Source organism: Penicillium samsonianum (genome assembly GCF_028829775.1).
Source record: "Penicillium samsonianum strain IBT 33392 chromosome Unknown utg000004l_segment0_segment0, whole genome shotgun sequence".
Taxonomy (NCBI): Eukaryota; Fungi; Ascomycota; class Eurotiomycetes; order Eurotiales; family Aspergillaceae; genus Penicillium; species Penicillium samsonianum.
This window is the reverse complement of record NW_026643262.1, coordinates 4,283,298-4,305,908: the sequence shown is the minus strand read 5'-3', so window position 1 is coordinate 4,305,908 and position 22,611 is coordinate 4,283,298. Positions and strand designations below refer to the sequence as shown.

Sequence of the window (22,611 nt, the reverse complement as noted above, 5' to 3'; positions counted from 1 at the left end):
TGTTACTTTGAAGCTCCTGAACAGGGTGTAAACTCCTTCTTCTGCTCAATATAAACACCATAAGCATCGAGTGCTTCTTTGTCTCCTTCTCTGACACTGCTAAACGTTTCGCTTGTTTCTTCATCCTCGCCTGAGCCTCAAGCCACCTCTTCACTCAATAAAAAAAAACCTGACTACGTCGTGCAACGCCAGGGTCGGGCTTTGAAGAATTTCGAGAACTGTCCGTCTTTCAGGTCGTAGGCAGCTATTAGGCCACGGTCTGGAGGGTCGAGAAAGGCGATTCACACAATATGGCACAGACGCTTACCCTCCCTTCTGTCTTGGTTTGGGGGTAAAGGAGTACCTTTGGGTGGCATCGCGCTTGGCTCACCCTCGGGTTCCATCATCGTGTGTCCTCCTGTGCCTGGCCTGAGGTCGGACAAAAGTGGACAAAGCATACTCTCGTCAACCTTAAGCTTACTCCACGCACGCAGCTTCTCAACATGTGCCCTCCAATTCGAATCCGTTCGATCTGCCAGGTTCTGTTCAATGAGCTGCAGATGCTCCATCAGCCGAACCTCCTTACAGACAAAATTTTGGAATTCTGTTAGCTCCCAGATATCTTCACTACGGCGGTACATGAACCCGCCGTACTTCTTGTGTCTGCCACCCTTGCGAAATAGCAATTCTTGCATACGAACAACATTCGATCGATACTCATTGACGGAGTAGCGGTAATATGAGGGATTTTCATCGCGTGAGAGTTTGCGTGTGTTCTGCAAGAAGTTGTGTACGTTCTGTTGGCGCAGACCCGCCACATCCATGGGCGTGCAGCCTGACCCGTCGATAATGTTCCAGTCGAGCTCTTCATATTCGAATTCTTTTAACGCGTCGAGATTCCCCGTTTCAACGGCAAGGTGAATGGCTGCGAAGGCCTCGGAGCTAGGACATGTCATAGCGTTGAGATACTCAGGCTCGGGGTACTTTCTTAGTATGTCGGAAATTATCTCGCGCGGAGCCCTTGGAGTGTAAGTAAGAGCCCCTTCTGGGATCACCGATGCGAGATGAAGGATGGTCATGTGTTTTGTGGGGGCATCACTTTCCACTACGGGATCAAAGAATTCTTCATGGCTCGGTGGTGTTAATTCCAGTAGAAACGAAATCTGTTTATCCGCCGTTGAATAACGCCGACTTTTTTGAATGAGTCGGCCAATGAATGTCGTACTCTGGCCATTTGCGTCTGTTCTTCGGCACAGCGTGTCGCAATGCTCCTCGTAAAGCTTGCGAGCGCGTTCTTCACAGCCACCTAGGAGAGCGATCTCGAAAGCGGACATTTGACCCTCGTCTTCGTTTGGGGGAAGCGGTGTACCTTTGGGTGGCATTGCGCTTGCCTCACCCTTGGGTTCCATCACTGTGCGTCCTCCTCGGCCTGGCCTGAAGGCAAACTCCATCTTAAAACCACCGGCAGATGTTCCCTGCTGAATGGTATCCTGGTCCTCATTTGGTCCAATGACTTCCACTAGCTTCTCATCCCGAACCAGTTCCAGCGTGAGATTTGATTTGGAATTTGCTCCGAGTCTTTCTTTGATACGATAGAGATATTCAACGTAATCCGATGTTTTATGGCCTTGAATAGATGCCTTGAGTTCAAATTCCTGCTCTGAGCTTGATGTTTCCTCCTCCGCGATGGGTAGTAGATATCCGATCGCTTTGGAGTCCTCAACCTCAAGGGCATTTTGTAAAGTCATGATTAGATTCTCGGTCGTAGGTTCCATCTCCAGGGTGCGTAAATGACTCAATACGAAAGGTTGTCCAAAGAGGCACGCCGCCGTGAAGACAGACTGGCGAGCTCGTGTAATTGTGTCATAGCACACAGCGTGGCCTTGAGAGCCACGATTTAGGAGAATGTTGATGGTCTGCTTACATTGCGTGACATGATCCTTGCGGTGGAGGAGGACCCGGTCCCACAGACCTTGATACCAATAGTCTACCGCGCACCACAGAGGCGTGACTTTCAGAGTTCGTGTTTCATAGCACATCCAGTCCCAGAGCTTCCCATACTTCTCGTTCTGTGGCAGTAGCGCATGCAGTACGTCTGATAGATGCAATCTCGCAGCATAATGCACGGGCGAATATATCCTGCCTCTCTGCTTGTCAGGCATATCGTGGTCGTATTTTTCGTAGGGCTTGGCACCATTGAATGGATCTGCGCCCAAAGAAATAAGAGCAGAAATTGCGGCAAGATTTCGATTTGCAACAGCAAATAGGAGTGCTGTTGCACTCAGAAGAGTGTCGGATAAATCAGTTTGTCCGATGGTACACTGTGTCTGTAGTTCGCACCGTGCTTCCAGATCTGCTCCCGAGTCTTTTAGCAGCTTTGCTATTGGAAGAATTTGTTCGTCTGGGAAGCTATGAAGGTAATGTAAAGGTGTGAGTCCATCAGAGTTTGCTTTAGGAGTTGCACCGTGCTCAATGAGAAGCCTTGCAATCACATAGTCACCTTTTTGGCAAGCGCAAAGGAGAAGGGTCGAATCTTTGCCTATATCCATATCCAAGTCAATACCGGGTAGTTGAAGTACCACCTGAAAACTGAGATGCCAGCCTTTGCCAACCAAATAGAGGCAGAGATCAGGAAGAAACAATATCGGCTCTTGACTGCCCTGAAGAAAAGCACTTTCAGAGAACTCTTGATCCGAGGTTGCGGATGAAATGACAAGGGAACCCAGAATCTTGGATGCCACCAGATCAACCCTTTCTTGTATCGCTTCAATGTGTCTAAGGGGACTTAGAATCTTCAGTCTGGATGAAGCGAGGAGATTGCCTGCCACGGCGGACGCATAAAGCCAGCCGGCCTCAATATCTTTGTCGATGGGATTTGACATGCCGATCCAGTCTAGTATTGTCCCAACGTGAATGCGAGCAGCTTCACAACCAAGTTCGGCAGCTTGAAGGAGATATTTGCCAGCGTCCTGAAGGGATTCACCTTCAAAGGGGGCTACCCTGTGGCTTCCAATGATGAAGGCCGCCATTTCGTAAGAAGCGAGGCCACGTAAGTTTTCATCTAGCTGACCAGAATCAGCCATTTGGCCGAGGGAGACATGAAAATCCATAGTGACCCGTGCCGGCAGGCGCCTTAGCCTGCTGAAATATTGGTTGAACTGGATCTGTCAGAAGATGCTCTGATTTGAGTTGCTCATCCTCACCGATATGATGCTCTCTGCAGGCGAAGGTCGGGTCAAGTACGCCGTCGACAATGAAGAGTTCGTGACCGCAGTTGGAAGTGAAAGGTTCATGTTTTTCCTACTTTCGGTGTAAGCTTTCGACCTAGCTACATCTGGGTGGCGAAGTAGAGGCACAGGCGACTCCGGGTCTGCTTGTTGGTTGATATCTGTCGCAGCAGTGTACCAACGTGCAATCACTTCGCCTAATCCAATGCGAAATATATCTGGAGAAGTTGGAATACATGTTAATTTCTTGGTTGACCACAATGGTTCTCACCTGGGCAGAGGTAGACATCTTCCTCAAGCTCGTCTAGGGTATCATTGATCCGAACATCTCCAGTCACCGCGATAACGAGCTCACGATGCAACATCGCTCTTAATAGTCTGAGAGGTAGATCAGTTCCGGCAATTGCTATTTCCTCGCCGAGAGACACTTCCAAGCGGAAGAACGTTGCAATAAGTGCATTGACATCTTTGTTGAAGCATGTCCCCTGCAATTTATTGGCTTCGCTTTGCATCCTCAAGATGAGAGCAGCGAGGGCTCCTTCTTCGGCCTTGAGTTCGTCGAGGGACTTTCCACTATCACCGGACCTTGCGACCTCTTCGAAGACGGCGTCCATGGGGTATCCGATCAACAAAAGCGAAGTTACCAGCGTCAATGAGTATATGTCAGCCGCGCGGAGTTGTCGCACATTGAGTGCTTCAGAGACCTTCGGACTCTGCCACAGCAGTGTTCCCGATTTCAGTCGTGTTAAAGCATCAACCTCGCTGAGGAGGACGGAGGATCCGAAGTCAGTAAGCTTTGCGTGTGGCCTCTCGTCGGTGTCTGCGAAAATCAAGACATTCTCTGGTTTGATGTCTGCATGAATGACTCCGGCATCATGTACTGCACGTAGCCCTTCGAAGCAGTGAATGGCTAGACGAAGCCTGTCTCGAGCTCCTAATTTTGACGTCTGTCGAAGGTATGTGGACATATCACCAGCTTCGGCGGTTTCGAGGACCATTACAGGCATCGCAAGTCGGCGCAAGTCATTACCAAACTCCCAGCAGAGACCAAGAAGTTCCACTACATTTGGATGGTTTTTGAGCCGTTCGTCCTTAAGTATTTGGATCTCTGTCGCTAGAGAGTCCAGTGTACATTGGCCAGAGGCGACATGTTGATTGACGTTGCTCCCCGGCTGATCGACGTTGCTCTTCGGCGTTCGTAGGATGACAGTATTATATTGAAGAAGCACAAATCGATGGATCATGCTAGGCTTCAACTTCGAATCGACACATTTTAGGAGGTCAGAGGGCCGGCTCCGTACGATGTGAAAGTAGCCACCAGTTGAAAAGGGGGACTCTTTTTCAAAGACCTTTTCCTTGATGCAAATATTTGCAAGCAATTCCGTCTTGGGCAACGGGCGATCTCCGATAGCATCAAGGGCTGTTTTAAGGAGTGAATGTAGACTGCAAGTGAAATCTCGCGATGCGTTGGATGTTTGTGCCATCGTTCGAGACACAGACGAAATTCAAGGGCAAGATTGACAGACGACCAGGATAAGCTGGAGGAGAGTCGTAGAGTCCACTTCTAGTGACGGTCCACTCTTGCACTAATGTGAAAGTGTAAGATATAACCAGCTGTCAGGATAGTGCCTGTCAATTAGGTAAGGCCACAATAGGATAGAAGGGGGTTTGATCTACCATATGAAGAAACCAATTCTTGGAGAACGTATGATACCAACTTAGACAATATATTGTTGCGTCACAAGTTTAATGTCGAAACGGTGATGATATAGACCCGAGACCCGTTATGATTTTATCTAGCGTATTTCTGAACTGATGTCTTTATTAGACGTCATCCATGCCAGGTGTGTGATCCATATCAGATATCATCTGATAAGGCATTCAGGCTAGACCTCAACAAACCCATGGGTATTAGATATGGGAGTATGTGTGTGGTTCTAACAAATGATTACTTCTCTGGACTCTAAGCGGCCGTTTGCAGACTTGTAATCTATATGTTGTGGATCAAACTGCTGGTGTATCTTAACCACCACGTCTTACTGCTGAAGTTTAGTTTCGATAGACCTGTTTCTAAACTGTCCGAGATCGGTATCATACTAAAAACAGCTTATTCTGTATGGTTTTACATAGATCGTAAGGTACAGGCGCTTCAATTCTGCTTTCTCGAATTTGAATAGAATGGAGTCGTCCTTAATGCCAAAGAGAATATTATTTGGAGACCCACGATACTACTTATTGCTTCCTAGCTTTTAGCTCACCCTAATGTGGTGACGGAATCCTCCTCATTTGGGAGCAGCGGGAGTTGGTCGAGGCCAATCCTAAGAGGCGGATGCACCAGACAAATATGAAATGTCCATCTGGGCTCCGGGTCTCAAAAGATCTCTATCAACGGTCGCATGAATGGCTGACATATGTGGCTGGATAGTTCTTAGATGGTCGTAAATTTCGATCTCTCGGGTCACTTTTGGACAACCTAAAACCCAAATTGCGGTTTGCAGAGGTCATCCACCCCGCAGTTCGCCACACTCGTAAACGTACTTTGAAGGCAACAAAAAAGTGTCTCAGATATCGGGCGATGAGAAATGCGTAAGAATAAATTCACACTGCATCCTCAGCTTCTTGCAGCCTCGAACCTCGCCTCAGCTGAGTGGCCAATGTTCAACGAGTGATCATGTCTGGAGTAGAAGCAATAGCAGTAATAGGGTTCACCATCCAGGTTGTCGACACGACTATTAGGGTGATCGACCTGTGGAAGAGTGCTAACGAAGTCGGTGAGGATGTCGTCGTTATAAACGCCAGACTTGACATGATACGAGCACGTCTCAAATCTTGGGCCCTGGATTGGGGATTCAAAGAAAACAAACACCTGGAGAATCGTCGTTTCAGAGAGTACGGGTTTCTTGCAGTCAGATACTTGCTGATAATCCAACATCGCCTGACTGCAATCAAAAACTTCGAGAAGAAGTTCCCCTCACTTTTCAAAAGAGCCGAACTTCCACAGGAGCAAGGCTCTGCTCAACGCGTGGTGCAGCTTTCTGAGATTGCCCAAGCGGATGCCCCCGGACTGCTGGAGCTGAAGGAGCTTCAAACGGAAGTAGCCGCCATCAACCACGCCAACATCATTCAACGATGGAGATGGGCACGTCGAGAGGGTAAAGGGTTGCAAATGGTCGACCAGGTTGCGACGCTAGTCAAGGAACTTCAGGACTTTTTTGTGCCTCCAGCTGTCGACCCTCTTGCCCCCGTGGTATTCAGCCAACAACTACTATCAGCGCCCAATGTGGCGGTATCGAGGGCGGCGCACGATTCTTTTGTCGGAGATCGAGCAGCGGAGATGGTAGGAAGCATTGCTAGTTTCAAAGCCGCGGCTTCAGAGATGGCCAATCATACAGAGACTCTCCGTAATCGCGAATTAATGAGGAGCCATCGAGGTATATCTCTCCAGGAAAGTGTGATCACCGCCGGAGGTTCGAGGGGAATGCGGAGTCTCGCCATGTTTCGGTCGCATGACATACCTAGCACACGAGTGTTGATCGAGTGGAGGACGGTTCCAAATACGTTACCCTCTATCGTCAAAGATGGACTGCACGATCAGATTCACGACTTGGGGTTGTTGCTGCATTCAGTAAATAAGCCTAAAGAGTTTCGCACTCTTGACTGTATTGCAGTTGTCGATATGCCTGTTGCTCCCCAGGAAGATGCTCGGTACGGTCTTATCTTCAAGCTGGACGAAAAGAAACAGGTCTTTACACTATTCGATCTGCTCACGAACGGAAATTTTGCTACCGAGTCGCTGAGTGACGTACTGAAGCTCGTACAAACGCTCTCAAAGGCACTCTTATTCCTTCATCTCGGCGGTTGGCTTCACAAGGGCATCCGAAGCGACAATGTTCTATTCTTCGCAGATGTTATCTCAAACGTCAATCTTTGTGAGCCCTACATTGGAGGCTTTGAGTACAGTCGGTCGTTTGAAGTCAAGAGATTGACACAGAATGTAGGCGATGACAAGTTCGAAAACTTATATCGACATCCCGATCATCAAGGACTCCCGTTAAAACAAAGTGACTCGGCCGATGTAAAGGCTGAGCGCCGTCAAGCTTTCTCATACGAGGCCGACTTGTATAGCTTTGGTGTCTTGATGATGGAAATTAGTTTTTGGTCGACTGCGTCGCAAATCGTGGAACGGTCCGTCCCGGACCACGCTGATAAAGTGGGATGTTTTAGAGAAGTCTTTCTAGATACGATACCGGGCATTAAAGTCCGAATGGGTGACGTTTTTTCTGAGGCGACTTCTTTGTGCTTGAAGAGTGGATTCTGTACAGGAGGGACTGGGCAGCCTGAGACTATCCAGGAAGCATTCTACCTATCTGTGGTCAGAGTATTGGAACGATGCTTTTTGTGAAAAGTGGGTAACCCTCCAGTCTCGAGGTCCTATATGATACCCAAAGCAAGGTGGATGAGGCAAAGCTAATGTATATGCGGGTAAAATTGGTGAAGAGGACGAATACGACCCTTTTTCTTTCAATGATGAAATCAATGCAATCTCTCTCACTCTGTCCTTGCTGGTATCGTTCAACCCAGTTTCCGATGTTAGAGACAATCCGAAAGGTACTCCTTCGGCAATGAGGCGAGAGGCTAGTTTATAGCTTGCATGGGGATTCGCCACTCCAAGAACAGTCTCAGTTAGGCTTTTCGATGATTGCCGATCTGGTTGGTTTTCATTGACCGGGTGCGATCTTCTCAAAGATTTCTCTCAGGTTTCTTGCTTTTTTATCACAAGCGTCCAGGGTATTCTCCAAGGGTTCACACACATCTTCGGGTATTGAGTCTTTTCTCGGTTTGAGGCTGCTTTTGCGTGTTGCGAGGGTGTGGAGAATAAAGGAGAGCCGGCGTCGAACAATTTCGAATGCCTCCGATAATTTGATGTCCTTGTGAGCACTGTCGTAGATTTTGATTGAAGTATCGATGAGAGTAATGAACACAGAGATAGTGCCGATAATTTCTGCCATCTTGAGAGGATCTAGCAACACAAAATTGCGGTTGTCCGAGTATCTCAGACTCCAAAATGTGGTATCCCGAGTAGCAGCAGGATAGTTGATAGAGAAAGAGAGGTATAACTTCGCACTCAAGATTTACAGGGCTTACTACATACGTGATGAACCATCCCCTGTATGTGACCAGAACACTCAGGCACAAATACACGTGTCAATAGTTCATTTCTTCCCGAATTACATCCACCACGTAAGTGCGCATATACCCACCAGCGTACCAATGGGGCTGATTTCGCGGCATTTTTATACTAGATACCAAATATAAGTTCCCCAATAGCCTCACAACTTCCCTTTGACCCAGCACTCTTGCCCACTTAATAACATTATGACCAGTTACATCCTCAATGTTAACATCTGCTTCTTGACTTATCAAGAAACATACTGCGTCCTATTTACCAAGCTGTGTTGCTATGTGCAAAGAAGTCCCCAAGCTTATAGGATAGAATCCCCCAAGAGAAGAATAATTCTCACGCATCAGGGTGTTTAAAGGGGTACCATTATCAACAAGTAATGTTAACGCATCGTTGAGTTCTATTTGTCGGGTCGACGTTCAAGTGGCACACAGTGTGAGTGCATATGTAGCTACGACTAGTTCCAAGGGTGCCACCTTGCAATATATCGCCCATTCCGGTATGACAGGCTATACAACGTCATTCTGTTTTTGTGCTTCTTCCCCCTCATGGCCTTTCTTCTGCCTTCCGCTTCCCAAGCCCCCTCCTTTCTTCGGCACCCGAAGCAGCCAATACACACCAACAGCTCCCACGGCATTAACCACAACATATACCAGGACAATTCCGAAATCCCTCCAGCGATCCTCGTACCGGATATTGACCGTGCTGAGATACTCCTTCGTATTGCTCAGTTGGCAAAACTCACAGTGCTCGGTGTTGTTTGGATCGATTAAGTACCCACCGAACGACGAGATGTAGGAGGTCATGTACGAGCCGCACGACTGGCTTGCTGGCGGGAGGAACTTTAGATATTCATTAGATGCACATACAATCTCCGTGTTGGCTACACCGGTCGAAAGAAGCCCGGAGGCGAGCCATGTAAACGGGGAAACGTAGTACATGAATATCCAGAATCCGGGGAGGGAAGTCTTTTTGACGAGGATGCTGTTTCGTCGTGAAAATAATGGTTAGTGTTGTTGTTCATCATAAGAGGCACAGCACAGACATAGAAGCCGCGAAGTGGAAACAGGGAAGGCAAAAACATAGTACATACCCGCAAAAAGATATACATAGCATATAGCAGATGTTTCCAACACTCCCGGCCGAATCGGCACTGTCGATCCCAGCAATGAGGATGTGCGTAAAGGTACTGGTGAACATCATAAAGGCCCAGATGAATAAGAACGCCAGACCGCCGCGGGAGGTGACTTCGTGCGTGGAAATGGCGTTCTGGTATAGTCCGATGGGATAGTACCAGCAGAAGTAGGCCATCACGGCCATCAAGGTGTTCCAGAAGATCTCAATCACAAGATTGCTCAGCATCAAGACTGGTTCATTGATTATGTTAGTCCAAGGTGTGTCTTGTAGGATTGATTTTAACTGTAGGGACTCCTTACCTTTCCAATCATATACCTTGGATGGCCCCTCATTCGCTTCATAGACATCCCGCTGGTTGATAAACTGAGGCATAATCTGCTCGCTGAGCTGTCCGAACATACTGAGTAGCATCATCACGGCGTACATCTGGTTCTGGAGCCCTTGGATGGTATTCTGCGCATTGTAAAAGCTGAACCCGATGAATAGAGCCTGCAGAAATAAACATCAATTAGATTCGAGACGTTCGGATAGCTTCTAAGACAGGTCTTTTTCGTCTGATGGATACTCACCGAGGCCACTGTAAGGGCGATTTTGGAATAAATGTACGACGGTGTTCTCCAGTATTGCGCAGCAACACGTTTCTGAACGAACCACCACTGATGCGAAAACGATGCGGCATAAGACCCGTTGTTTGACCGATTGGATGGCTGCATTTGTAGGTTGTCGTCTGTGGTAGTCCTCGAGGTCTGGATTTCGTGAAATTTCGCCTTGACGGACTGATACTCATGTGAATGACGCCAGATCTTTGGCCAGTCAACAGTGGTTTGCGATCCGGGCGCGGCACCGATCACGGTTAACATCCACTCGGCCGGGTTAGCTCCAGGAGAACACTGGCTTGCTCCATTGGACTCCAGATACCGGATGAGAGTGGCCGAGTCCTTGCCAATTTCTGGAAAAGAGAAAGAGATCCATCATCAGTATATGTATTTTTGCTATCCCGCGTTGGAACAGAAAGAGAGAGAGAGTAGAGCGCAGCCGACAAACCTCCAAAGTACACAGTTTTGCCGCCTTTCGCGAGAAGTAGCAAGTTATCGAATTCCTGGAATAGAATGGCAGACGGCTGGTGGATCGTACACAGAATCGCCTGACCACTGCGTGCAAGTCGTTTCAGCAGTTGGCAAATCGCCCACGAGGTCTGCGAGTCCAGTCCGGAGGTCGGTTCGTCCAGAAACAGGAGCAACTCGGGCCTCGCGGCTAGCTCATTTCCAATAGTAAGACGTCTACGCTGCTCGATGTTCAGCCCTTCACCGGGGATGCCAACGATGGCGTCTGCGTATTCTTCCATCTCGAGGAGTCTGATCACTTCACTCACGTAGGCGAGTTTCTCTTCCTGTGATACGCTCGCCGGCTGGCGGAGAAGTGCACTAAATTCGAGGGACTCACGCACGCTGCAGGTTGAGAGATGGACATCTTGCTGCTGAACATAGCCTGTTTTGCGCTGGAAGGAGTCATCGATGGGCAGGCCATCGACGAGCATGCTGCCGGTGACCACGCCGGTCGTGACGCGGTTGGCGAGAACGTTGAGGAGTGTTGTTTTACCGGCACCAGAAACACCCTAGGATTTATAGTGTTAGGCTTATCACAGCACCGGAATTGATAGTGATACTTATATACGTACCATCAAGGCGGTCAGAGTTCCAGGTTGAACCCATCCGTCGACGTGGTCCAGGATACGCCGGACCTCACCTTTATTCTTGATATCGTAACACACGTCTTTCCATTGGAGAATCCGGCCATTGTGGGAGGGAGCGTGCGTCTCATCTGTTGTGGCTGACTGCGCCATCGTGACCATTTCGGCCCCGAGGGCCTCTTCATCGTCGACTTCGGCCATTCGCCGTGTTGACTTTTTGTTGACGAAATGGCTGCGGCGGAAAATGAGAACTTCACCTTTGCTCTTAGCCATGTTGAGCACCTCGGTCGCGGCCAGGTAGATGACCGTGAAGATAACCCAGAAGGCGATAAGGATTCCCACGTTACTAGTGGAACGTCAGTGGCCTTTTCCTATCTAGGCCGAATGGCTCTCACGTCGATAATGGAAGAAGCTTACCGCCATTTGTTGGAATGGTAATATTGGAACTTTTCGCTGATGTATATGTCTCCCTGGATTGTCGTCGAACCGAGAGTGTTTCCGACCTCTGCACAGGCCCGGTTATTGATGCCGATGGCGCTGTAGTCCGACCCCGAGGGGATGACGACCGAGCACGAGAACCTGCGATTGTGGAACTCGTTGATCATCAGAGACTCGAAAGCGTAACTGAGCGGATTGACATAGGCCATCCACCGCGACCATCCAGGCATGTACATGGTTGGCATTGTGAAGCCAGTGTACATGATCAAGCCTAGGACCAGTAAAGCGGCTGGCACCATCGCCTGTGACATGGTACGGGACACGGATGCAATCGTCCGGAACAAGCTAGATGTCACTATCGTGCTGAGGAAAGCAACAAAAAGGAAAAAGAACAGGGGCCCGGCTTCTCGCCGTAGGTTTGCCATGAGATATAACGTGAGGTTGAAGCACAGCGTGTTAAGCACTTTATACGGGAGGTCAGTCAGCATGCTGGCGGCGGCTTCGGCAGACGGGTGGTAAAGAGCAAATCGATTGTGTTTCTCCACAATCGGCCGTTGTTCATAGAGCGTCAAGATCTGGAGATGGTTAGAGTAGTACAAAGTAGCATTTAATCGATCGTCGTTACCTCAAGAACACTGGCAAAGGCGCTCAGCAGAAGAGCAAAGAAGATTAACCCTCCTCGTCCATAGAAGCTGTTCGTGTCATTGTGTAGGTTGAAGAATATGCTGCCCAAGACCAGAGCCATGATGGTATTGCCTCCAAGCTGGATGTACGTCAAGGAGGGATCTGCAAGCAAGCGCTTCCAACCACGCCAAAGACACAGCGACGTCTGTTGCATGTACGACAGCGTATACGGGGATTTTTTTCTTTGGCCGCTTGCCTGTTGGGCCTTGCGAGAGGCCACAAATTCGTCCAGACATTCGCCTCCCAGGCTGAACTTACTTTCGTACGCCTCAATGCAAAGCATCAGCTGCTGGTGCGGTTTGCTTTTCTTCCACCTTTCCTCGAATTCTGTTGCTGTACGTGGGGCTTTATCCTCAAACCCCGGCCGCACGAGACGTTCCTTCGGGCTGGTCATCGAGGTGAGGAAGTCCGGCGTTGTCTGCCGCTCGGGGCCTGGAGATATGTAAGTTAGAAACAAGCAAGCAGAATATGAAGCCAAGACTCTGTGGAATTGTGGAATCTTACACTCAAAACCCAATTCTTCAAAATATGCGCGTGCTTGAGATGTCTGTCCAAAAAAGATTTGCCGTCCTTCATACAGAACCGTGACCTTGTCAAAAAGCTTCCGGATGGTGAGCCAACATGTTTTTCACTCATTCCGAGAGTATAAAGGAGGGATGGGGGACACCCACATCATATGCCTCCTGGGGCGCTTGATAAAGGGAGACCAGGACGGTGGATTGTAAAAGCTCGGTGGCTGTACGAAGCGTTCTGCAGAATTCCACTGCATTGGCGCTGTCCAGCCCGCGCGTACTGTTGTCCCAGCATTGCAACGCGGCGTCGGTCAGCACTGCTTCGGCAATGCTCACACGTTTCCGTTCTCCTCCACTGATCCCCCGGATGAAGTCATTTCCGACCACCGTGTTCGCCGTATGCGAGATGCCGAATATGGCCATGATGACATCCCGTACGAGCATGGAGAATTCCTCGGCCTTCAGCCCGGCGGGTAACTCTCGCGGTGCTCTGGCATGGGCTGCAAAAAGAGTGTGTCTTTTACGGACAGCATCGGGAAATGCACATCATTCTCGCCGGAGAAAATGGCCTCTCCTCGGAAGTAAGTGTGCATCTCTTTGCTGGAGACGCCTAGTAGAAGATAAATAAGTAAGCAAAAGCTTTCAGGGTTTCTTAGTGCCAATGGACCAGAACGCTTCCATGCATACCCCGATAGTTCATCATGACCTCGTCGCCCAAAAACAACCCCTCCATTTGCCCAGCGATCGTCTTTAACAGGGTCGAGCACCCCGACCCCGGAGGCCCAAGCACCAAAAGCATCTCACCGGCGTTGACCAGCCCCTTGAAGGAGTGGAGGATATCGATCCGTCGTTTGCGACGCTGCGTCATCAGTGACAGGATGGTGTTTCCCACGCTCTTCTGATAGTCGGTGGACATGCCGAAGCCGTATACGTCGAGGTTTTGGAAGGAGACGCCAGACTTCCGGCGTCGTCCTGACTCGGAATTCTTGCTCTCGTATCGAACGAGCGCTTCCACCCAAGCCCGAGTGTTGAAGCTCGAGGACTGCGGATCAAGGTCCGAGCCGGGGAGGGGATGAAAAACATCGTTGTTGGGCTTGGTCACTTCCGAGGCCACGGTGTGCCGTGAGACCCGGCTTGCCAGTCTGCGAATTGTTCCTTCGATATCGATGTGCTTTTCTTCTTCCTTTTCTTCCAGGTCGAAGTTATATACCCAGGGAAACTCGATACTTGTGGAGTGATGGTGTTTGATTGGAGGAGTGACCTCTGTCATGGTTGCGTGTTGGGGAGATATCAGTGCATCTGCGGGAGACCTTTTCAATATAGATAGTGATTGTTGTGAGTAGTTGCTTTTTTTTTCTTTCTCTCTCTGGCTTTCTGGCCTTTCTTCGGCGCACCGATCAGATTTAATACTCGGACCAGATATCCCTGACAATAGACCTAGAATAATTTCCTCTTCAGACTTTCGGTCTTCGGGAATTGTAGGCTGGCGTGTTTCGGTGTTCGGTGAGGCTAAGAAAGACTCGTAGCCCTCTACCAAGGCCTCTAAAAATAGCAGAAACCGGATCTCCAGCTTATCTTCCCTGATAATGTGACAGTGTTGAAGTATAGCGGAAATAATAAGTGTGGCATCGTATAACAGCCGAGATATAGTATTCTCTTGCCGTATTACCTGCAAAACAAGATGTCCCATTCCCAGCAATTCTTGGAGCCTCTACCGTTGAACTACAGCCTAGCGAAACGGAAATTTCGTATCCTGATCTTCTGGCTGTTGGTGATTTTGGACTCGTTTATCTTTCCCATAGGGCTCTACTACCTCCTGACCAGAACCACGACGTGGTCCACTACGACTAGTACGCTACCCTCTATCTTTGCACTATGGAGATCTAACTGCCCGTTTGTTTCCGCAGTTTTCAATATCTTGACAGCGACCTTGCTAGGGACCTTCGTGACCGAGTCATTGCTGAGATCGTGGAGTTTGTGGCGGAAGAACTCTAGATGTCGCGTTCCCAACGCAGGCCGCTACTATGTAACAATCCTTCCTCAGCATCCTGCTCCCCTTCTCCCGCCCAGAATTTTCCTAACTCAATCCATAAAGTTTGATTTCACACACTGGAACGTCCTCGTCTCCTGGGTCATCATCATTGCCGAACTTGTCGTCGGAACCATTCCCGACCCACCCTGGATGCGCCTGCTGGCCTTGCCCGTGCCTTCCATTTTCTTCATATTCGGCCTCGAAATGCTGGTCTTCGAGGCTCTGTACGTCTTCAAAAAGCCCACACCGTTCCGCATCTCTTCCAGTCCGAAAGGCAGCCCAATGCGTCCCGCCATCTATCCGTTTCTGGAAGACATCATCGCGGTCGACGGCAAAGGGGGGACCAGGTTCCGGGAACGCCTGGATCAGCGGTACAAGGCCAGCCCGCCATTTCGCGGCATGCTGCACCGGGTGACGATGCTATGGGCGGTTCCTCAAGTGATGGTGGCGGGAGGGACTCTGGCGGGGATTGTGATTGCGGACCATGAGCTGGCTTACACGGTATATTGTCTGGACTTCAAGGTGTGATATGATGATGAAAGACTGACGTTCTGGGGTGAATTGTTGCAGCTTGGCTGGTCAGTGCCTGCCATATGGGCGGCGGTCTGGGTGGTGGTGACGGTGATCTGGGTTCGGGTGGAATTGAGGCGAGAGAGGCATCACTGGAATGCAGTGCGCTTGGTCCAGCAGCTAGAGGGAGAGACGGGACGCAACGGCTTTGAGATTGCAGATATAATAGAGTAAGATGACTCCTAATGGGTACTAATGACAATAAACTGTCTACCAAGTGATGTGATCGGAAGATATTCTGTAAATTCTCTCCGTTCCAGTAGATCAATTCAATGTATGTTATATTTTTAGTCTATATCTAACTGCTGTGATCAAAATGACCTTGTCCAGCCGATGAGATATTAAGTAGACAACTGCCAGACACTACAAATATACTTTCTCCGTCTACTTCAAAGGTCGAGGCTAATTCTAGAACATGGATGTCGGCTTAGAGGTAGAAATTAGGGTTATAATTCAACGCACGAGGGATTAGGAGAAGAACTGCGCCTCACTATGTAGATATAAATGACGAATCTCGGTGAGACATCACTGTCTGGATATAGTTTCATGGTGGAGACGCAACACCGAACACCGAACACCGAGAATATCTACGCTCCACTTCGGACTCCGTTAATCGTGGCATCATAAGATAGTTCATCTAGTGAGACAATGATATGTTGCTGGAAAGCGCTACCGTGTATAAATAGCGATGATATTTTTCCAAATTCCTCAATTAAACCTCTTGTTCTCACTAATTCACCCGCGTTAATATTATCTCTGCGAAGCATAAATACTACGTCGAAAGTGATGAAAGACAGGGTGTACATTCCCGGACCCAAACGTAAGCAAGCCCATACCTAGCACTATTATCCGAAACTACTGTTAGTTTCTTTGCTGACTGGCCGTTTGTTCAGCCCTGCCGGTGGTGGGAAACCTGTTCGACATCGACCTCGAGCATGGCCTACAGTCCATTATCAAACTTGCCAACCAGTTCGGTACATTTCACTGTCTCCGATGCGAAAGATAAATTAACATCTCACTAACCGATCCCCCCAGGACCCCTCTTCCAAATCACTATCAATGGCGAGAAGCAGATATTTGCGACCAGCCAAGCCCTAGTCGATGAGCTCTGTGACGAAGCCCGCTTCCACAAGGCCGTCGTCGCTGGAATCGAGAAACTACGAATGCTGGCCAACGACGGCCTGTTCACTGCCCACCACGGAGAGCGCGGCTGGGGTATTGCCCATCGGATTTTGATGCCTGCCTTTGGCCCGCTACGGGTCCGGGACATGTTCGAGGATATGACCGATGTCGCGCAGCAGTTATGTTTTAAGTGGTAGGGAGCCCTGAGCATTGGTCTCAGAGACATAATGAGAAAAGCAAAACGCTGACTTGAGTGGGTGCAGGGCCCGCCAGGGGAGTTCGACCAGTATCAATATCGCCGATGACTTTACACGCCTCACATTAGACACCATCGCTCTCTGTACGATGAGCTTCCGGCTGAATAGCTTTTACAACAATGAGACTATGCACCCGTTCGTGCAATCCATGCTGTACGTGCTGAAGGAAGCCGAACTTCAGTCCGCGCTTCCTGGGATCGCAAACTCTATGCGTGTCAAGGCACAGCGGCGCATGTCCAGGAATATCAAGGCGATGAGGAGCATGGCCCGCGACATCATCAAAGAGCGCAGAGACAAACAAGAGTCAGTCGACGACCTCCTGAATACGTTGTTGAACGGGCGGGACCCAGTCACCGGCGAAGGCATGAACGATGACTTGATCATCAGCAACATCATTACCTTTCTAATCGCGGGTCATGAGACCACCTCCGGCCTACTCTCGTTCACATTCTACTACCTGCTGGAACACCCGCATATTTTGGATCGGGCCCGGAACGAAGTCGATACAGTGGCCGGCGTGGAACCGATCACGCTGAAACATCTCACAAAGCTTCCCTACATCGACGCCATCATGAAGGAGAGTCTGCGCCTGATGCCTACCGCCCCGGGCTTTACCGTCACCCCGAAGAAGTCAGAGGTGCTAGGTGGAAAATGGACAATCAATCCCGGACAGTGCATCAACCTGCTGCTGCCTGTCTGTCTGCGAGACCAGACCGTCTTTGGGCCCGACGCGGACGAGTTTCGCCCGGAACGCATGCTGGAAGAAAGCTTTTCCAAGCTCCCACCCAACTCGTGGAAGCCCTTTGGCAATGGCGAACGCGGCTGCATTGGCAGGGCCTTTGCCTGGCAGGAAGCCCAACTGGTGGTTGCCTTGGTCCTTCAAACGTTTGACTTAGTGGCAGATGACCCGTCCTACGAACTGCGCATCAAGGAGACTCTCACCATCAAGCCTGATGGCTTCCGTGTCCGAGCTACTTTGCGTCGCGGTCAGAGTGCCACGGGGCTATCCCAGCGCAGTATGTCGGTTGGCGCTGCTGCAAGCCCGGCATCATCAACTCATCTCCCCGGGAATGGGAACGGCCGCGGTGCGGCCGGAGGACAGCCGGTTTCATTCTTCTACGGCTCCAACAGCGGAACGTGCAAAGCTCTCGCCCACCGGCTGGCATCGACCATGATGGCCCGCGGCTTTACCGACCAGAAGCTTGCCCCGCTCGACAGTGCCGTCGACAATCTGCCGAAAGATCAGCCGGTGGTCATCGTAACCACCACCTACGATGGGCAGCCCACTGACGATGCGAAGAAGTTTGTCACCTGGCTCGAAAGCGGCAATGTACCGTCTCTTCAAGGCGTGTCCTACGCAGTCTTTGGCTGCGGCCACCAAGACTGGACCAAAACATTCTATCGCATCCCTATCTTGATCGACGACCTCATGCATAAGGCCGGAGCAACGCGTCTCGCGACGCGAGGCGCAGCCAACGCCGCCATCAGCGATCTCTTCTCGGATCTCGAAGCGTGGGAAGAAACCAGCCTGTTACCCGCCCTCCAGAAGACGTTCCTCGCATCCAGCAGCACAGACGTCAAACCACTCGACCCGCACCAGCTCCAAATCAGCCTCAGCAAGCCCACGAGGGTGGGCATGCACCAGCATCTCGTCGAGGCCAAGGTGACCGCCATCCGGGTCTTAACAAGCCCCGGGACCCCGGAGAAGCGACATGTGGAGTTTTGCATCCCGGGCGAAACGACTCTATGCCCAGGCGATCATCTAAATGTTCTCCCGGCCAATCCGCCCAGCACAGTTTCGAGAGTCCTGGCTCGATTCCATCTCGCACCGGATCACAGCATCACGATCAACTCGTTCAACGCGCTCGGTCTGCCCCATGCAACGCCTGTGTCGGCGGCCGAACTATTCAGCTCGTATCTGGAGCTGTCCCAACCGGCAACGCGGAATGTACGTCCATAAGAACCTTACCAACTTGACTCAAACTCCACGCACTTGGCTAACTGAAGACACCCTAGAATCTCAAAGCACTCGCCTCATCCGCACCGTCAGATGAGGACAAACAAGAGTTGCTCCGTTTTCACGATTCCTACGATTCACTCACCCGAGATAAGCGCATCTCGATCTTGGATCTCCTAGAACAATTCCCCTCCATCCAACTCCCTATCGCCGCATTTATCCCAATGCTTCCCCCTTTGCGCGTCCGCACGTACTCCCTTTCCATGGCCCCCTCCATCAAGCCCTCGCACGGCTCGCTCACCTTCTCCGTCGTCAACGAGCAAGCATGGAACGGCAATGGCCGGTATCTCGGCGTCGGATCGAACTATCTCGCCTCGCTCACATTAGGGTCTATTCTCTACATATCTCCGCGACCAGCCAAAGACGCTTTCCATCTTCCGACGGACCAGTCTAGCAAACCGATCATCATGATCTGCGCAGGGAGTGGCCTTGCCCCCTTCCGCAGCTTTATCCAAGACCGCATGGTCTGGCTGCAACAGGGCAAACCACTCGCAAAGGCGCTATTGTTCTTCGGCTGTCGGGGTCCCCATTTGGATGATCTTTACCACGAGGAATTATCCGAGTTTGAATCCGCGGGCGTAGTTGAGGTCAGGAGGGCGTATAGTCAAGCCTCGGACTACCACTCGGCAAAAGGATGCCGGTATGTGCAACACCGGTTGATGGTGGAAACCCAGGCCATCCGGGATCTGTGGGCTCGGAATGCGATAGTCTATGTCTGTGGTTCAGGGACTATGGCCAAAGAGGTCAAGGCTGTGTTGGAGAATACTCTGGGGACATTGTCTGAGGAGCGATATGTTGCGGAGATTTTCTAGATGGGCATTGTGTTTTATTCTATGTTATTTTGTTGTAAATCTGGGTTTAGCATTCAATGTTTTTAGCATGATTTTTACTGAATGGCCTTTTGGATGGAGTTTTTAGCTAGTTATTTGTTGGATATACATCCCTGAAGAATTCATATTGATGGCATTCTACTGACTATGTCCAGACTGAGGAACCACAAACCCAAACAAGCTCTGGATATTAAAGGAAGCCGTCATGGGATTCTCCGGTACGTCATGCACGGTCATCTCCGGCGTGACAGGATAGTACAGATAGTCACTTGGTTCCCAGGACTCCATCATGTTATACTGCAAGTCGACATTGTTATTGTTATTGCTGTTCGTTTGATTCAACAGTGTGGAAACCTGGACAAGGTTAGGCGATTGAACGAGTGTTATAGTAAGATATATGATGGTGGTATACCTCGGTGTCATCCAATGTGGATCCGGCGATCGACGAGGCCAGTTCACCAGGTGGTGGTTGTTGCTGTTGTTGATTACTACTAAAGTCTTTGACATACTGCCGTGCGATATGTGCAAATTCGGTTAAAAGCGATGCGGGGAGGAACCCTCCGGACTTGTAATCCAACAGACTGAAGTGACCCGCTGCTACGTCCAGCAGTGAGAGGTTGTTCCGCGTTTCCGGATGCGCTGGATTGTGAACGACGAAATCAAACAGAATGAATAATGCTGCGAGAGGTAAAACGGCAAGAATGCTATCTCGGAGGTTAATTTCTGGTGCAGCAACCACGTCCCAAATCACCTGTACTGTCCTGTCTTGTCCTGGGAAGAGGTGCTGCTTACAAATTCGGCGTGTGGGCAGCCATCTCGACACTCTTGCTTCCCTCCACGACAGCCCTTGCTGTATCCATCAGCAGTCGCTTACTCTCTTCCTGTCGTTGGGGCTGGTCTTGTCTGCCTATATGCATCTTGAGTCTCGCCAGAGCGATGATCAAACCGTAGTAGGAAAAGTTGGTCTGGAGCACGATCATCTTGAAGCCCGGCTCAGAGAAGGAAGAAGAAAGAACATTGGGCACATGAGACGGCATACCGGGTCGAAAGTTCACGGGCACTGCCGTTCGCCATCGTTCCAACCGAGTCTCAATCTCCTCGATCGCGACGTGGTACGCTTCCCTGGTTTGTATTGTGGCACTCACCGAGAAGAGAGACTTATACGCCTGTGAGAGAATTCGCCCGAAGCCGATGGCCGACAAAAACCAGTTGTACTCTCCGAAGATGGATTCCGGGACGTCGGGGATGGGACACCCGATGTCGTAGTCTGGGATCATCTGGGTTGAGGTCAATGCTATTCCGTCTGTCGCTAGGACCAAGAGGAGTATGTTATAAGCTTCAAGTTACCTACCGAGCCTTTTTGGTTCTGGAAACACGTATGCTTCTCCAGGTAGTATATTACCCAGAAGGTCCTGTGACAGGCTGATTTGTGTCGCTCATCCCCATTGGCCAGTGCTCTGTGGTATCCGAGGCTTTGGGCCATTCGAGCGGCTTCCATGAGCAAGATTTCGTCGATTTGAAGACAGCAGGTAGTCATGGTGAATAACGACTGAACATCACGACTCAACGGATTAGCTAATCCCTTCACTTCGCTTTGCGACCCTTGTATCGGAATTATCGGTCACATACCATGGCAACCAAGGCCTAATTCTCTACTGTTAGCCAAATCCGAAAGTCATCATCACAAACAACATACTTGAAGACTCATCAAAGCTTCCCTCGGTATCAATATATCCGACAGAAGACCTAAAGACACCTGGAAAAGCTTCCACGCCCTGCCATTCCCCGGATCAAACGCTCCACCTTCATGGTACTGGCATCCCAGAGCCAGGACGGTGTGGTACAGAGCCGAGAACGCACAGCTGGAACCTAGGATTTCAGCCCGATTGGGCCCGAATATATTATCCTCGAACTCTTTGCGATAGAGAAAGGGGTAAATCGGGTGAAGTTGGTCGAAGTAAGCTATATATTTATAATACCAGTTTGTTAACGAAGGAAAAAGAAGGAATGAAGAGATAAACTGACAGTCGACGTATAACTTGACCTTGTCTAGCGGGACTTCTTCAATATCGGATGGCTTTCTGAAAGTGACGAGTGATATAGGGGAAGGGCCCTGAGCGAGAAGCCGCGATCGAATGACAGATTCTATAGTCTCCACCAGCTCGTTGAGCCTGTCATTCCCTAAAAGTTGCGATAAGGAGTGGATTCGGCGCTCGGAAAAAAAGGCAAGGCTGGAACTAGTCACTTGAAGGGGAAAGAACTGTCAGAGGGGTCCTGTTCAAAAGATAGAATATAGCGGCAGCATACCGCCATGGTCGGGTGCCTGGGGTACGGTACTTGGTCAGGTTATAAGATAAATAATCAGATGGAGTTTGGTAAAACTGACTCTCAGTAAAGCAAAGCTATCCCGAAGCATACCACTACTACCGTGATTTTCCAACATATGATCCAGAAATACCGGTTGGACCGTCGGTTGATTGCGTATATCCTCATTGGAGGGCTCTAAGAGCGGTCCATGGCGATGAACAGCTGTCGAATCTACGCAATGTCTTTAGAATCCAAACCGTAAATTACGATAGATGAGATTTTGTGGCGAATACATACGGTTGCTTTCCGAGATATTTGTCCTCGGCGTACGCCTGGTCTGGGTGAAATGGCAAGTCTCATTCCGCTTCTAAATAGATAAGCCATAAATTGCAGGATTAGAAATCAGTGGCCAATATTGTCGAATGATCACCATCTTACAATGCAGTGGGTGCATCGGGAACGTTGCCCTGGGGGCACTAAGAGATAGAGACAATTACATCTTGAACGTTACCCATAAAAAGAAAAGGGGATTGGGGGGTTAAGACAACGTACTGATGCAGCGAACTTTCCGGCTCCTGCATTGGTCGCAGGATTTGCAGGTCTTCGCCTCGGAGACTCGGTCTTCAT

General features: G+C 49.9%; 8 protein-coding genes across 8 annotated transcripts; 3 read left to right on the top strand and 5 right to left on the bottom strand.

Annotated features, from left to right (window-relative positions):
- Positions 1–281: 281 nt before the first annotated feature.
- Positions 282–4,690, bottom strand: N7471_008578 (CAMK/DCAMKL protein kinase; the record flags this gene model as incomplete). Its single annotated transcript, XM_057281297.1, has 3 exons — positions 282–3,137; positions 3,183–3,424; positions 3,478–4,690. The coding sequence occupies 3 exons, from the start codon at positions 4,688–4,690 to the stop codon at positions 282–284; spliced, it is 4,311 nt and encodes a 1,436-aa protein (XP_057135557.1).
- Positions 4,691–5,877: 1,187 nt separating this feature from the next.
- On the top strand, positions 5,878–7,608 carry N7471_008577 (uncharacterized protein; the record flags this gene model as incomplete). Its single annotated transcript, XM_057281296.1, has 1 exon — positions 5,878–7,608. One exon carries the CDS (start codon positions 5,878–5,880, stop codon positions 7,606–7,608), a length of 1,731 nt encoding a protein of 576 aa, XP_057135556.1.
- A 316-nt stretch (positions 7,609–7,924) lies between these two features.
- Positions 7,925–8,215, bottom strand: N7471_008576 (TPR repeat protein; the record flags this gene model as incomplete). The annotated part of the gene is made up of 1 exon (XM_057281295.1): positions 7,925–8,215. One exon carries the CDS (start codon positions 8,213–8,215, stop codon positions 7,925–7,927), a length of 291 nt encoding a protein of 96 aa, XP_057135555.1.
- A 682-nt stretch (positions 8,216–8,897) lies between these two features.
- Positions 8,898–13,272, bottom strand: N7471_008575 (CDR ABC transporter; the record flags this gene model as incomplete). Its single annotated transcript, XM_057281294.1, has 11 exons — positions 8,898–9,230; positions 9,258–9,372; positions 9,482–9,755; positions 9,825–10,014; positions 10,095–10,474; positions 10,570–11,140; positions 11,204–11,561; positions 11,633–12,228; positions 12,279–12,769; positions 12,842–12,938; positions 13,009–13,272. 11 exons carry the CDS (start codon positions 13,270–13,272, stop codon positions 8,898–8,900), a joined length of 3,669 nt encoding a protein of 1,222 aa, XP_057135554.1.
- Positions 13,273–13,548: 276 nt separating this feature from the next.
- N7471_008574 (CDR ABC transporter) lies at positions 13,549–14,119 on the bottom strand (the record flags this gene model as incomplete). Its single annotated transcript, XM_057281293.1, is given in 2 exon segments — positions 13,549–13,597; positions 13,617–14,119. 2 exon segments carry the CDS (start codon positions 14,117–14,119, stop codon positions 13,549–13,551), a joined length of 552 nt encoding a protein of 183 aa, XP_057135553.1.
- A 411-nt stretch (positions 14,120–14,530) lies between these two features.
- Positions 14,531–15,409, top strand: N7471_008573 (uncharacterized protein; the record flags this gene model as incomplete). Its single annotated transcript, XM_057281292.1, has 1 exon — positions 14,531–15,409. One exon carries the CDS (start codon positions 14,531–14,533, stop codon positions 15,407–15,409), a length of 879 nt encoding a protein of 292 aa, XP_057135552.1.
- Positions 15,410–16,237: 828 nt separating this feature from the next.
- N7471_008572 (bifunctional cytochrome P450/NADPH--P450 reductase) lies at positions 16,238–19,659 on the top strand (the record flags this gene model as incomplete). The annotated part of the gene is made up of 5 exons (XM_057281291.1): positions 16,238–16,271; positions 16,345–16,425; positions 16,487–16,766; positions 16,837–18,778; positions 18,847–19,659. The coding sequence occupies 5 exons, from the start codon at positions 16,238–16,240 to the stop codon at positions 19,657–19,659; spliced, it is 3,150 nt and encodes a 1,049-aa protein (XP_057135551.1).
- Positions 19,660–19,815: 156 nt separating this feature from the next.
- Positions 19,816–22,611, bottom strand: N7471_008571 (fungal specific transcription factor domain-containing protein; the record flags this gene model as incomplete). The annotated part of the gene is made up of 12 exons (XM_057281290.1): positions 19,816–20,031; positions 20,090–20,381; positions 20,470–20,954; positions 21,029–21,226; positions 21,307–21,321; positions 21,374–21,639; positions 21,703–21,921; positions 21,985–22,000; positions 22,064–22,215; positions 22,282–22,316; positions 22,423–22,460; positions 22,537–22,611. 12 exons carry the CDS (start codon positions 22,609–22,611, stop codon positions 19,816–19,818), a joined length of 2,007 nt encoding a protein of 668 aa, XP_057135550.1.